Here is an 11868-nt window from a genome sequence, read left to right as displayed (position 1 = left end):
TGAAAGCTCCTTTATTATTCAGTTGTTGAAAACATTTCCTGGATGCAGATTATGCCAGGCATTAGGGATACGTAAATTAGTAAGACATAGTCCCTAATCTCAAGGGATTCACAGTTGAGAAGGGAGATGCATATATAGACGTGCATAAAACAACATGATGCAGAAGGCTCTTCTGGAGCCTCAGGAGGGGGATACGAAGCTTTGCCAGGCTTCCCGAGCCTTTTCTTTAATCATCATCCACCCGGATCTGTGCCTACTAGGCTTGAGCCCTGTTACCCTCACTGGCATGGAGCCATGATGGGCGCAGAAGAGGTACAAAAAGATTAAGGTTAGAGGACAATGCCACCACTGTAAAAGAAGCACATACATTAAGATGAACTAAAAGAGGATGATACATTGCGTACACAATTTTTACAGGACAGATACGAGAGTGTGGAAAAACCCTAGACTAAAACTCAAGAGACCTTGAGTCTGATCAGTCCCCTAACTAGAAGGATGATACCAAGCAAATCACTGAATCCTTCTGGTACCTCAGTAACTTCATCTTTACAAACACTGAACCAGACTTAGACAATCCTGAAGCCCTTTCCAGTCTTAAAGCCCTTCGATTTTACGATGTCCAGGGTGCAAAACAGGGAGGGAGAATTTCAAATGTATGTTATAGGAGGTAGAAGTTGTTTTTTGAAAACGGAAATTGGTATACAGATTCAGAATCTAAAGTGAAGGAGTCGCTGTAGTGATAAATGGTGTTTTGAGCCAAATGAGAATTCCTTAGGATCTACTGCTCAATGACGCATGTCGTGCCCATCTCGCATTTGAATTAATGACGGAGCTTTGGGCTAAAATGGACTACGTAAGTGTTTGGTGTTACCAGTGGATTTGGGATTCCTGTTTACCCTTCATTAATGTTCAGCTCTGCCTGGTGGACAGAGAAGGCAGTTTGGATCCAAGACTCAGGCTTCAGATCTGGCTCTCTGCAGATAGATAACGTCAGCCTCTCTTAGGACAAAGACTTGCTAAAATGGTTACACAATGCACATCACAGATGCGTTTCACGATGGCAAACCTGTCATTCGTTCTTGCCACATAATAATGATTACGTGACCTCTGTATACACGGGATTACCGATGAAGAAATCAGATTTGGTACCTTGTCTGATATAACCGCAGTATAAAAATGATGAAGACACCCTGACTTATTTTACTTCAAAGATAATTACTCAGGATAACATTTCCTATTCTCCCTTTGAAAAAAAAAAAAAAAACTTAAACATGAAAAAAAGAAAAACATTATGTGTTTACTACAGAAAAGAAAAAATTTTCTTTTGTGTGTGAATTCTGCATATAAGATAGGTTAATGTCAAAAGTCTGTGAAAATGTGGAAACAGGGTGTGTTTTCCAAACAAAGCTCTTGTAGAAATAATCCAGTGCCGTAACAGAGCGGTAAAGTAAAATCAGAATAAACAGAAACAGAAGGAAAACAGTTCCAGATGAAATCTGATGAGACCCTGCATCAGTGAACCAAAAAACTATCTGCACGAACACTGAAAAACCACCCGCAAAAGCAATTATTCCTCATCCTTATATTCCCTGCTCAGAACAAGAGCCTGTATCGTCTCATTACACCCTGGGGTTATAAAATGTTGACCTGAGTTTCAGATATAAATCTTAGGACCAAAAAGCGGTTACATTATGCTCCTTTCCAAACTACAGCTCAGCAACGTCTTTGGGAGCATCATCCTTTACTTGAACTTACGAAACGATCAGGGCCCCATAACGGTGATTTGCCGTTTAAGGAAACGCCGGTTATGAAGCAGGTTTGAAGGTTTCAGACGCGAGAGTCAGCCTCATCTTCGTTTTGGAATGCGTTCCACTACGAAGGAAGTGGGGGACTTACGCTCGGGCCGCCTCCGTGCATCTTCAGAGCCCGCACGGTGGCCACCAACACCACCACGTGGGGCACCAAGCCGGACGCTCGACACTTGATGTTGAAAAATTTCTCCATTCCAATATCAGCACCAAAGCCGGCTTCAGTTACTGTGGAGAATCAAGGTGGAGAGTTGCTATCATTGTCTCACGACAAGAGCAGGTTTTAGTTTTCAGCAATTGTTGGCTGCGACTCAGGCTCAAAGGACAGTTTAAACCCCAACACGTCCAGAGGCATTGTCTCTTGTTCATACGCAGCGGTAGGCTGATTTTCCCATAGTCACAGAAGACGTTCCCCCCCTTCCCTACCTTCTCCAAAGAGACGGCTCTCTACTCCGCTTTATAAGGCGGTGCCTTAAGGATTCACCGCCAGGGCCAAAAGTCTTTTTCCACTATGCACACTCACGGCAACGTGTTTCTGACCACAGATGGGATTGCCAGCTTTTTAATCGGGTTCCAAATTGTATCAAGGGACATTGCTAGCATGATTAGCATTAGAAGATCCTTTCTTGCTTTTTAAAACAAAATTTTGGGGGCGCCTGGGTGGCGCAGTCGGTTAAGCGTCCGACTTCAGCCAGGTCACGATCTCGCGGTCCGTGAGTTCAAGCCCCGCGTCAGGCTCTGGGCTGATGGCTCAGAGCCTGGAGCCTGTTTCCGATTCTGTGTCTCCCTCTCTCTCTGCCCCTCCCCCGTTCATGCTCTGTCTCTCTCTGTCCCAAAAATAAATAAACGTTGAAAAAAAAAAATTAAAAAAAAAAAATAAATAAAACAAAAAATTTTTTTTAATGTTTATTTTTGAGAGAGGGGCAGAGTATGAGTGTGGGAGGGGCAGAGAGAGAGAGAGAGAGAGAGAGAGAGAGAGGGAAACAGCAGAGTCCAAAGAAGGCTCTAGGCTCTGACCTGTCAGCACAGAGCCCGACGCAGGGCCGAAACCCACAAACCATGAGATCATGACCTGAGTCCAAATCGGACGCTTAACCAGCTGAGTCACCCAGGCGTCCCCCTTTCTTACTTTTTATAACACGCATAGAATCCCTTATTTAGTGCCACCATTGTTTCATGTTTCTTGTGTCATTTTTGTTGCTTGATGAAATTCAAGTTAGCAGAGTGGGTTAAGAAGATGAATCATCAGGCTTGATAAAATAGCATCTTTAGTCCATAACCCCAGGGGACACCCCTCGGCCCCCAAATCGCTAGAAAAGTTACCGCGGAGGTAGCTGGGAGAGTGCCCGACACTGCTTTCCCAGGTGATACTCCTGACTGCCGAGCGGTCAACGGCACACAGCATCGTTTCCACATGCAAAGGACAGCTGTACGACGGGCAAGGGCACCCGCACCACCAGGGGCTTATCAGACACACAGAATCCCACACCTAGTGAATCACGATAAGCATTTTACCAAGATCCCCAGGTGAGATGAATGCCCAGGAAGATTTGAGAAGCACACACTAGGAAAAGAATAATATCAATGTATGAATTATACACGACATATTGACAGTCATTATGTCAAGGCCGTCATTTATGGCAGAGATAGGAACCGGCAGGAAAACAAACTTACCAAGATACAATCACACCATTTGAAATGTGCATCACTGAAGATCTCTGTCTCGAGCATTCACTAAATGCACACGTTTTAACAAGAATCAAGGAAAAAAAATCGTGACGTGTCACATAGAATTTCAAATGCTAAAGACATCAACCCATCGTTCTAATTCTTTGTGGCTTCCTTTAAGTGCTTCATATTTCTGTATAGATTTTATAGAATAAGGAGACTTTTGTAGTTTGCTCCTTTAAAATGTTCAGACGTTTCTTGCAGTACTACGAACGTTCAGAATTTATGATCCTACGTGGCAGCTTTTAATTTTGTTAGGTTGATGTATGAAGATTTACAAAACTGTTCCCCCTGTTATTAGACATGTGGGTTGCTTCCAATATAAATAATGATGGAAAATATCTGTGCATATGAGATTTAACCTCTTTCACATTATATTCTTGGAAGAAATTCCCAAGGGTTGAGAGCACGGTGCCAGACGATATAAAAAATTTTTATGACTGTTGATATGCTTTTGACAAATTGAAAAATATTTCTTTAAAAATATTCAATTTGGAGTGAACGTAGCTAGAAAGTCAGTTTTTCCCTTATTGTGTTTTCTTTGAATAAGCAATGTAGCAGAACAAGTTAAAGAAGTGAAAGGCATTCCTCTTTACACACTGTTCGGGGCAATTCTAGTGATCTGATTAGTGGGGGTCTAAACAGAGGAGGTCGCGGACAGTAACAGTCCCAATCTCAGTGGTATCTTGGGTGAAACCAGGGTTGATGGTACCATGGCAGTGGCACAGAGGACTCCACAAGAGGGATGTTCAGTTCATTTTGTCAGAGGTCATGACAGAGTGGGCTCCCAGGAGGGGAAAGATGACCATGCTACTGTTGGACCAGACAGACCGTATCCAGAATCCCTCCCAACTGTGCATATGAGCTGTCAATTACACAGTGACCGTCAAAAAATGAACGCTGGTCAGTGAGTTAACCGATTGGAGTCTCAATGTCTTCATTTGACCTGTTGGGGGGATCAAGTGAGATGGTAATGCAAAGTACTCAGTGACTGCTTTTCGGGGCACGGTGGGGGCTCACAAAAATGGTCTGCTTCATTATCACCAAGAGCCCAATTCTCCCACTTGCTAGAAGTCATATTCAATTCTTAAGCATTTGTCGGATTCCTGCTATGTCCAGGCATTATGCTCCGGGTAGTGGCCCAGGAATAGGGTCCCCAACCCTGGTCCAGTCCTCCAGGGACCTGGGTGGAGAGACTCCCCACTATTGGACAGGAGAGAAGGGGGACCTGATGCATGGGGAAGGATGGAAGTTGTGTGGCGGGTTTGGAAAATGGTGTCCATGGAATCAGGCTTTCGGGGACAAGAGGATTTCTCCAGGCAGAGAAATAAGGAGCTGGGGGTGGGGGAAGGAGAGGGAGAGGGGAGTGAAGGGGTTCACAGGTAAAGGAGAAAGCAAGAGCAGAAATCATCCTGTCAAGACGAAGGGAAATGATCCACGACGACTACAGAAGTCCGTTACCTCACCCAACGCGACCTGTTCTCCGAGGAGGAGGGATGCAAGTGACAGAGTTTCGTGCGCGTGTTTTTGTTACAATGCTGTGATATCTGAAAAAACTGCTTAATGTTGCCCTACAGTTGGAGGTAGATCATTGCGTGCAGTGTTTGATCCAGCGGTCTCTCGGTCTTTCCAACTGGACGCCCATTTCCACTCGTAGCTCCCCTATGAGACTGAGCTCCACGAGGACAGGGGCCAAGTCTGTCTGAGAGACCGACACTGCTGGACATACACTGGGCACCGGATGACTTGTGTACGTCTCTAAGACAAATTAAAGGGAGTGGGTTCAGATGCTGTGTCTCCTCCCCTCTCTGCCCCTCCCCTGCTTGCGCTCTCTCTCGTAAGTAAATAAACATTAAAAAAAAAAACAAAAAACAAAAGGCGAGCAGCAGGATTGCAAAGTTTTAAGACCCTTGGTCACAAATATAACAGCACGGTTCATTTATAATAATTTAATCCCCCTAAGAAGCCGCGAGCTTAAGTTCCCTTCAAACACCGTCGCCTCCTTAAACCTCACAATGTAGACACCACGCTTGTCCCACCTTCGTCAGATCTCCGGTGCCTAAAGGAAAACATCCAAGTTCCTTGTCACAGAGCCCAGGCCACCCCGAGCCTCAAGCTCACACCTCCGTCCACCTTTTATTCTGCCTGCAGTTGTGTGCTCATATCCTAATATCGAGCTTCCCGCACAGCCCGCACAACCGATGTTTGTCATCTCCGCCCCTCCTCCAGACGGGAACATCTGGAAGGCTCCTGTCTCCCCGCTCTCTTCTTTCCTTCACTGCCCAAGCCTCAGCTCGGATGCTCCAGAAGCTTGCCGCGATCCTCCCAGGGAGAGGGGGCTGCCCCTTCCGGCCCTCTGGTTTGCTCCTTCACGGGGCCCACGTCCATCCCTGCATGCAGTGTCTTAACGGGACTCGTGCATCATCTCCCACTTGGAGGGCACGGACCGTGTCTTACTCATCTTTGGATGCCCACTACCTGTCACGGTACCTGCTGCACACGAATGAATGAACAAAGGTGAGAAGAAACTACGAGTAGGATTCAGAGCCAGTGGGGATCAAGTAAAGGCCATCGTTCAGTGGAGACAGGTAGACACGAAAAATAAAATTAGACAATTAAAAATGTTCTTGTGCCTCCCTGTCATGCTTCCCTTTTTGCTTTATAGTAGCAGAAGTTTTAATGCAAGGTGTAAATGTCCTATCTGACAAAGACATGACCGTCGCAAATGTCGACACAGGTTAGCTAAGCTTAATTTCGTATTTTATGAGGCAAATTGAAAAAAAAAAAAAAAAGGTAACAAAAAAACCTGCAATTAGGGAAGGAAACAGGATGCAGTGATAAAAGTCCAGGGGCCGTGGCTTCCAAATGCAAGGGAAATATGGAGGCAAATAATGTGCAGAAAACAGAAGAACGTGCCAGATTCTCATGCTTGGGAGCCTGTTCTGAAATACTGCATGGAATCGTTTCTGTTATTTGTTTTCAAATATCAGGCTGCTAAGGAAAACAGTATGGAAAAAGTGTGCTATGCACAATTACCGATCGCCAAAATAAGGACGAGTTAGTAATGTTTCATCAACAGGTATCAGCTTGGAAGTGCACAGTGTGGAGTGCTGTGTATCTGTGTCTTGTATCTCGGTGGGTCTTGCCATGAGCAGGAGACAAGCCACTCTCCCTGGCAGGTTCTATTTCCTAGACACTTCCTGAGAATTATCTACAGAGCACCTGTAAGTTAAGTTTTCCTAGTGATCTCAAATAAGCGATTTGGTCACTTATCACATTTGCTGCTTTTGATAAATTGCAAAAGAGATACACGAAGAATGACTTATGGTTGATTTTAATATCGACCTGTTCTTGAGTCATGAAGCAAACACACTATGATTTAGCATTCCTGAAAAGCACGTAATGTAATCTTCTGAAAGCTGCATATTTAAAAAGGCTCCCAAGAAAATGTTTGCACATGCCACAACAATTATTTGTCTTGGCAATCTCTTTTTTTGGGGAGGGGGGGCGGGGGATGGTCACAGATGTTCAACTTATGACATGAAGGAAAACAGGAAACTGACTGATACTCTTACTGTGTAAGCACAGAAGCTGTTAGATAGTGATTTTATAGCATGGCTTGACTCAACTTTATAACCCATAATCTGCCCAGAAAGGAAGTGTTGGTGGGTCTGGGCTTGGAAGGGACCAGCTATTTGGACAAAAACGGTTAGTACTTTCACAGGGAACAGAGCTCAGGGTTCAATGGGAGTGTAAAAACCAATACTGGACAACCAGGCGGCTTGGCTTCCCACGCTGCCCTGCGAGGGCACCCGACTCACATTGTACAAACCAAACAGAAACGACGACAACAAAACCCTTCTGGCGGGCACGTATCGTATCTATGAAATTCGTGAATGAGGCAGAGAGAGGATTTTCGTATGTCAATATATTCCATCGTGGGTCCGATCTGCAGTGCACAATGCATAGAAGAAAACCTTAATCACAATTAGGACTGAGATAAGCAAGCACCAATCAGCTAACTTACTTAAAAAAAAAAAAAAAAGGTATTTATGTCAACACCTCCTCCTAGGTGGGACCTAAAACTTACAGATTCATAAAATTCTAGAGCTAGGAGGGAACTAACCTCCTCTGGGCTGTATGTGCCCGGCAAGTTACGTTCCTGAGGGAAGAGCCCACTGTGGTGTCCCAGGTCCCTCTGATCCACAGCTCAGAGCTCTCCTTTCTGCACTACGCGCTCTCTGCTACTTGGCATTCTATTCAAAAACACTTTGGATTAAACACATCCATCTCAGAATTAAGGAAAAACCTCCCTTTTTCCCATTCAACAATTACTGAACCTCTATTCCTTTGTGTGGCTCTTAAGCAGTCATGTATGTACACGTCTTCATTTAGTGAGGAAACATTTTTAACATGACAAAGATTGGGAATATTAACTAATTACCTAATTAAAAAGGTGTATCGTTCCAACCTTTTCCTTTTTTACTTTTTCTTCCTTGAATTCCTTTTGGTATTTTAAAAACTTTTATTTATTTATTTATGCAATAAGCTTGAATTCAATTTTTTTTCCATTTTTTTACCGTTTATTCATTTTTGAGATAGAGACATGGCATGAGTCAGTGAGGGGCAGAGGGAGAGAGAGGGAGACACAGAATCGGAAGCAGGCTCCAGGCTCCGAGCTGTCAGCACAGAGCCCGACGTGGGGCTCGAACTCACAAACTGCGAGATCATGACCTGAGCTGAAGTCAGACGCTTAACTGACTGAGCCACCCAGGCGCCCCTTGAATTAGATTCTGTTTTGCATTTACTTCTGAATGATCTCATGCTTTGGTACGTTTTCTGAACCCACTTCTATGGAATCACAAACTTGACTGGTAGATCAGTGGTTCTCTAATGGGGGTGGACTGTACCCACCCCCCCCCCCCCTTGGGACTTTTGGGAAAGTCTGCAGCATCTTGTAGGCAGAGGTCAGGGATGCCTCCAAACATCCTACAAAACACAGGATAGTCCCTCACCTTCTCACCCTCCAAAAAAACCCAAAGGTGGAATTATCCACCAAAATAACAACAGAGTTTGATAGTGCTAAGGTTCAAGCATGACAATGGCGCCTTACACTTTCTAGATACTCTTCCTGAGCACGTTACAAATGCATTAGATGCCAGAATAAAAGATTATACAAAATTATTACACCGATAACACCCTTACATGCCATAAATTCCTGAAATACGATAATCACAGTACAAACTCTATGTGTTTGCTACAACGTGGCAGTTTCTGGAGATGAAAAGTACAGCACCTCATTGGGGGACTGCTGTACGAACCTCATAAGGGAGGGATGGACAGAAAAAAATCAGTTTGTAGCAATGGTCAGCTTACTGCTGAAGACCAACATCTATGATGGGGAAAGCTATTCTAATTAAAGACCGGGCACCAGGAGAGCCCAGGGCTAGTTCCTAAGTATCGCCTACGTGCCAGGCGACGTTCTAGACGTCCTCTGTGTCGTTTCGTTCTTCAACACCTAGGAGGGACCTTTACCTGCCACATCCGGCCTGTGAGGCTATGGATCAACAGTTCTTCCCAAGCTCACACAGCTCTACAGGATGGAGCTTGGGTTGAAAGCGAGGCCCACGTGACTGCAGTCTAGGCCGGTGTCCCCGCCCCTGCCACCTTGTCAATGAGCCAACTCACGATGCAGCATGGAAAGTGGCGCTGCCACCAAGAATCTTGACACCTCGTACTTCAATATTTTGGTACGTGAAACGCCGCTCTCTTCATAAATTCTTTTCCTGAGCTCTGACAGGGGTGTCCCGACTTGTTTCCTAAGTGCGGTACGAATTCCCGCTGTGACAACAGAAAGTGTGTAATGGGGAGTCTTCACCATTATGATATGCGTTTCTTTCTTTTTTCAATGGAATTCACTGGGTTGGTTTCTCTCTTGGGGCAAACGGTCTAGGAATTACGAATCACAATCCTCTCTTAGTTTTTGGTCCGTGTGCCCACAGTGCGAAGTCCTGGGAAGCAGCAGGGTGGGAGCAAGGAAAGAGCTCTGAGGGAGACGAAGCTCCCTGGACCAGTTTCACTGCCTTTGGTACCCAATGCAGCACAGGCTACAGGCAGAGAACACGTGTTCGGGCATCGGGCCTCCCGAGAACCAAATGCTCACTTTCCACTGAGTGAGTCAAGTCTAGACTTGACTTCCCAGCCTCCTCCAGCCAGGCATCTCATTTTTGCTTTTACCTTGGGGAAACTCGTCCTTGGACTCTGAGACAGAGTGAAACTGAGGCACCAAGATCATTTCTCCCTAAGTATCTGGCTACTGGATGCGTCTGACGTCACAAGAATTGCTAATGGAATTTCCATCTACGTTGTAACTAAGGGGTCCTTTATTCCGTGTGTGCTCAGAAGATTAGAACTTTCAGACTTCAGAGCCAATTCACAACGGCAGTAATTTCTCTGTGATAAAGGCAGCCACACAGGTATCAGATAAATATACAACATACTCAGTCCCCCATTACTTCTGGGCATGAACTTGACTTTATGGACTGTGACGTCTCACAGAACTAGTACTCACAATCCACTTGGCTCAAAATGGGTTGAGATAAGAAGTAAGTCTGCACGGTGCTGGTTTCGCTAACTTAATCCTCGAAAGAATTTCTTCTCGGGGCGCCTGGGTGGCGCAGTCGGTTGAGCGTCCGACTTCAGCCAGGTCACGATCTCGCGGTCCGTGGGTTCGAGCCCCACGTCGGGCTCTGGGCTGACGGCTCGGAGCCTGGAGCCTGTTTCTGATTCTGTGTCTCCCTCTCTCTCTGCCCCTCCCCCATTCATGCTCTGTCTCTCTCTGTCCCAAAAATAAATAAAAAAAACGTTGAAAAAAAAATTAAAAAAAAAAAAGAATTTCTTCTCAACAGAGGGAAGAATGAAACTGTAGCTACCAGGCACTTAGCACTTTATTTTCTCACGACAAATCAGAAATAAAAATAAAACCTTGGTACAGGAAGAACTAGACTTCACTCTGAAGCACTGTGAACTACAATCCCCCAATAGGGACAAAGGAATAGAAACTAGACTCTTCAAGCTGCCTCTTTCTGCCCTTGGTAAACACATCCATCCAGCTACAGTTATCTGCAGATAAACTCGGGGAAGACGCCATTCAAAGTCACAGAAGCACAAGAATTTGAACCTGAGCTCGAGGTAGGCTAGCCTTTGAGCATTTTGATTCTTTTCCCCCAGGGACTAGAAGGAGCCTAAGGAAACCAGGATGGATCATTAATGATAAGAGAAGTTCAGCATTATTACTACTGCTGGAAAAAAAAAATTAAACTTGATGGCAAATATATTAATTTTGAGGATCTAGCTCATCTTAAGTCTCTGAAATTTTACCAAAACAATCAAATCTTTTCTGTTCCTTTGGATTTGTCTATTTAATCTATGCTCCTCCTTGGTTTTATTAAATGTCTTAAAGGTCAAATTTCCCTAAGAGTATGTAGAACCAACCGGGCACATAGTAGGGAATTTTCTTAGTAGTATAGGAGGCATGAGAGAGTTACTGAGGATGTATCTGGGGAAAGGGAAGAAAAATAATAAGCAAAATATAAAAAGGACACAGATCCACTTGAACCATATGTTTTCAGTAACGACAGAAAACTCTGAAAGTACCAGTAATGCTGTTTAGATGCACTTTAGTGTCAGGGACCCAGAACTTCCTTCCTCTGGAGTTAATTAGTAATAGACACTGGTTCGCATTGTTTGAAAATATCATTAATCATCCTGTTTTGTAAAATAATTCTGACCCAAGTGAAACTTCATTTTGGAAAAAAAATGTTAAAGACGCAAGTTGAATTATACGTGTTATTTTTACCTCCCTTATAAAACTCCCAAACGGAATTAAATTCACGAATCTATTATCCAAATAGCTCCTGTCTTCTTGCAGCGATCATGAGCCTTTCTACAATGTCACTGCCATGACCAGGGTTTTAACCCTTCCGTTTTTAGCAAAACAGTGGTGTCCCAGAGTTCTGGCTACAGGCCTAGGAATTTTGGATGACTGCATGGAGGCAGAACTGTTCTCTTGCAGCTCCCGAGAACTGGACACAAGGAAAATAACTCGAAGGAGAAACAAGCTTGCAAAGGTTTTAACTTACCCTAAAATAATCAAAAGATGAAATAGAACATTTTTTTTTTGCCGAGCATTTTATGAAAACAGACCCAAAGAGTCAAAAAGTAAAGATGTCAAAAGGTAAATATATCTTATCTGAAAGGTTCCCGGCTGGGGGGGGGGGGGGGGGGAAACCATAAAAAAAAAACCCTACAATAGCTTTTTCTGCAAGGAAAA

The 11868-nt window shown here is 44.3% G+C and overlaps 1 protein-coding gene across 3 annotated transcripts in view; it reads right to left on the bottom strand.

The window, feature by feature from the left end:
* Positions 1-11868, bottom strand: part of MTHFD1L (methylenetetrahydrofolate dehydrogenase (NADP+ dependent) 1 like) — a 195528-nt gene that overhangs the window by 82529 nt on the left and 101131 nt on the right. For all 3 annotated transcript variants that reach the window (XR_015251648.1, XM_086708121.1, XM_086708120.1), the window contains exon 21: positions 1897-2036. Coding sequence is in view for 2 of the 3 variants with exons in the window: in XM_086708121.1 (XP_086564247.1) it covers positions 1897-2036 (140 nt within the window). In the remaining variant the exon portion in view is untranslated. The remainder of the gene's footprint in view (positions 1-1896; positions 2037-11868) is intronic.

The sequence above is a fragment of the Puma concolor genome, chromosome B2 (genome assembly GCF_028749965.1).
Source record: "Puma concolor isolate L17-30 chromosome B2, mPumCon1.1.hap2, whole genome shotgun sequence".
Lineage (NCBI taxonomy): Eukaryota > Metazoa > Chordata > Mammalia > Carnivora > Felidae > Puma > Puma concolor.
This window is presented reverse-complemented; position numbering and strand designations above follow the sequence as displayed.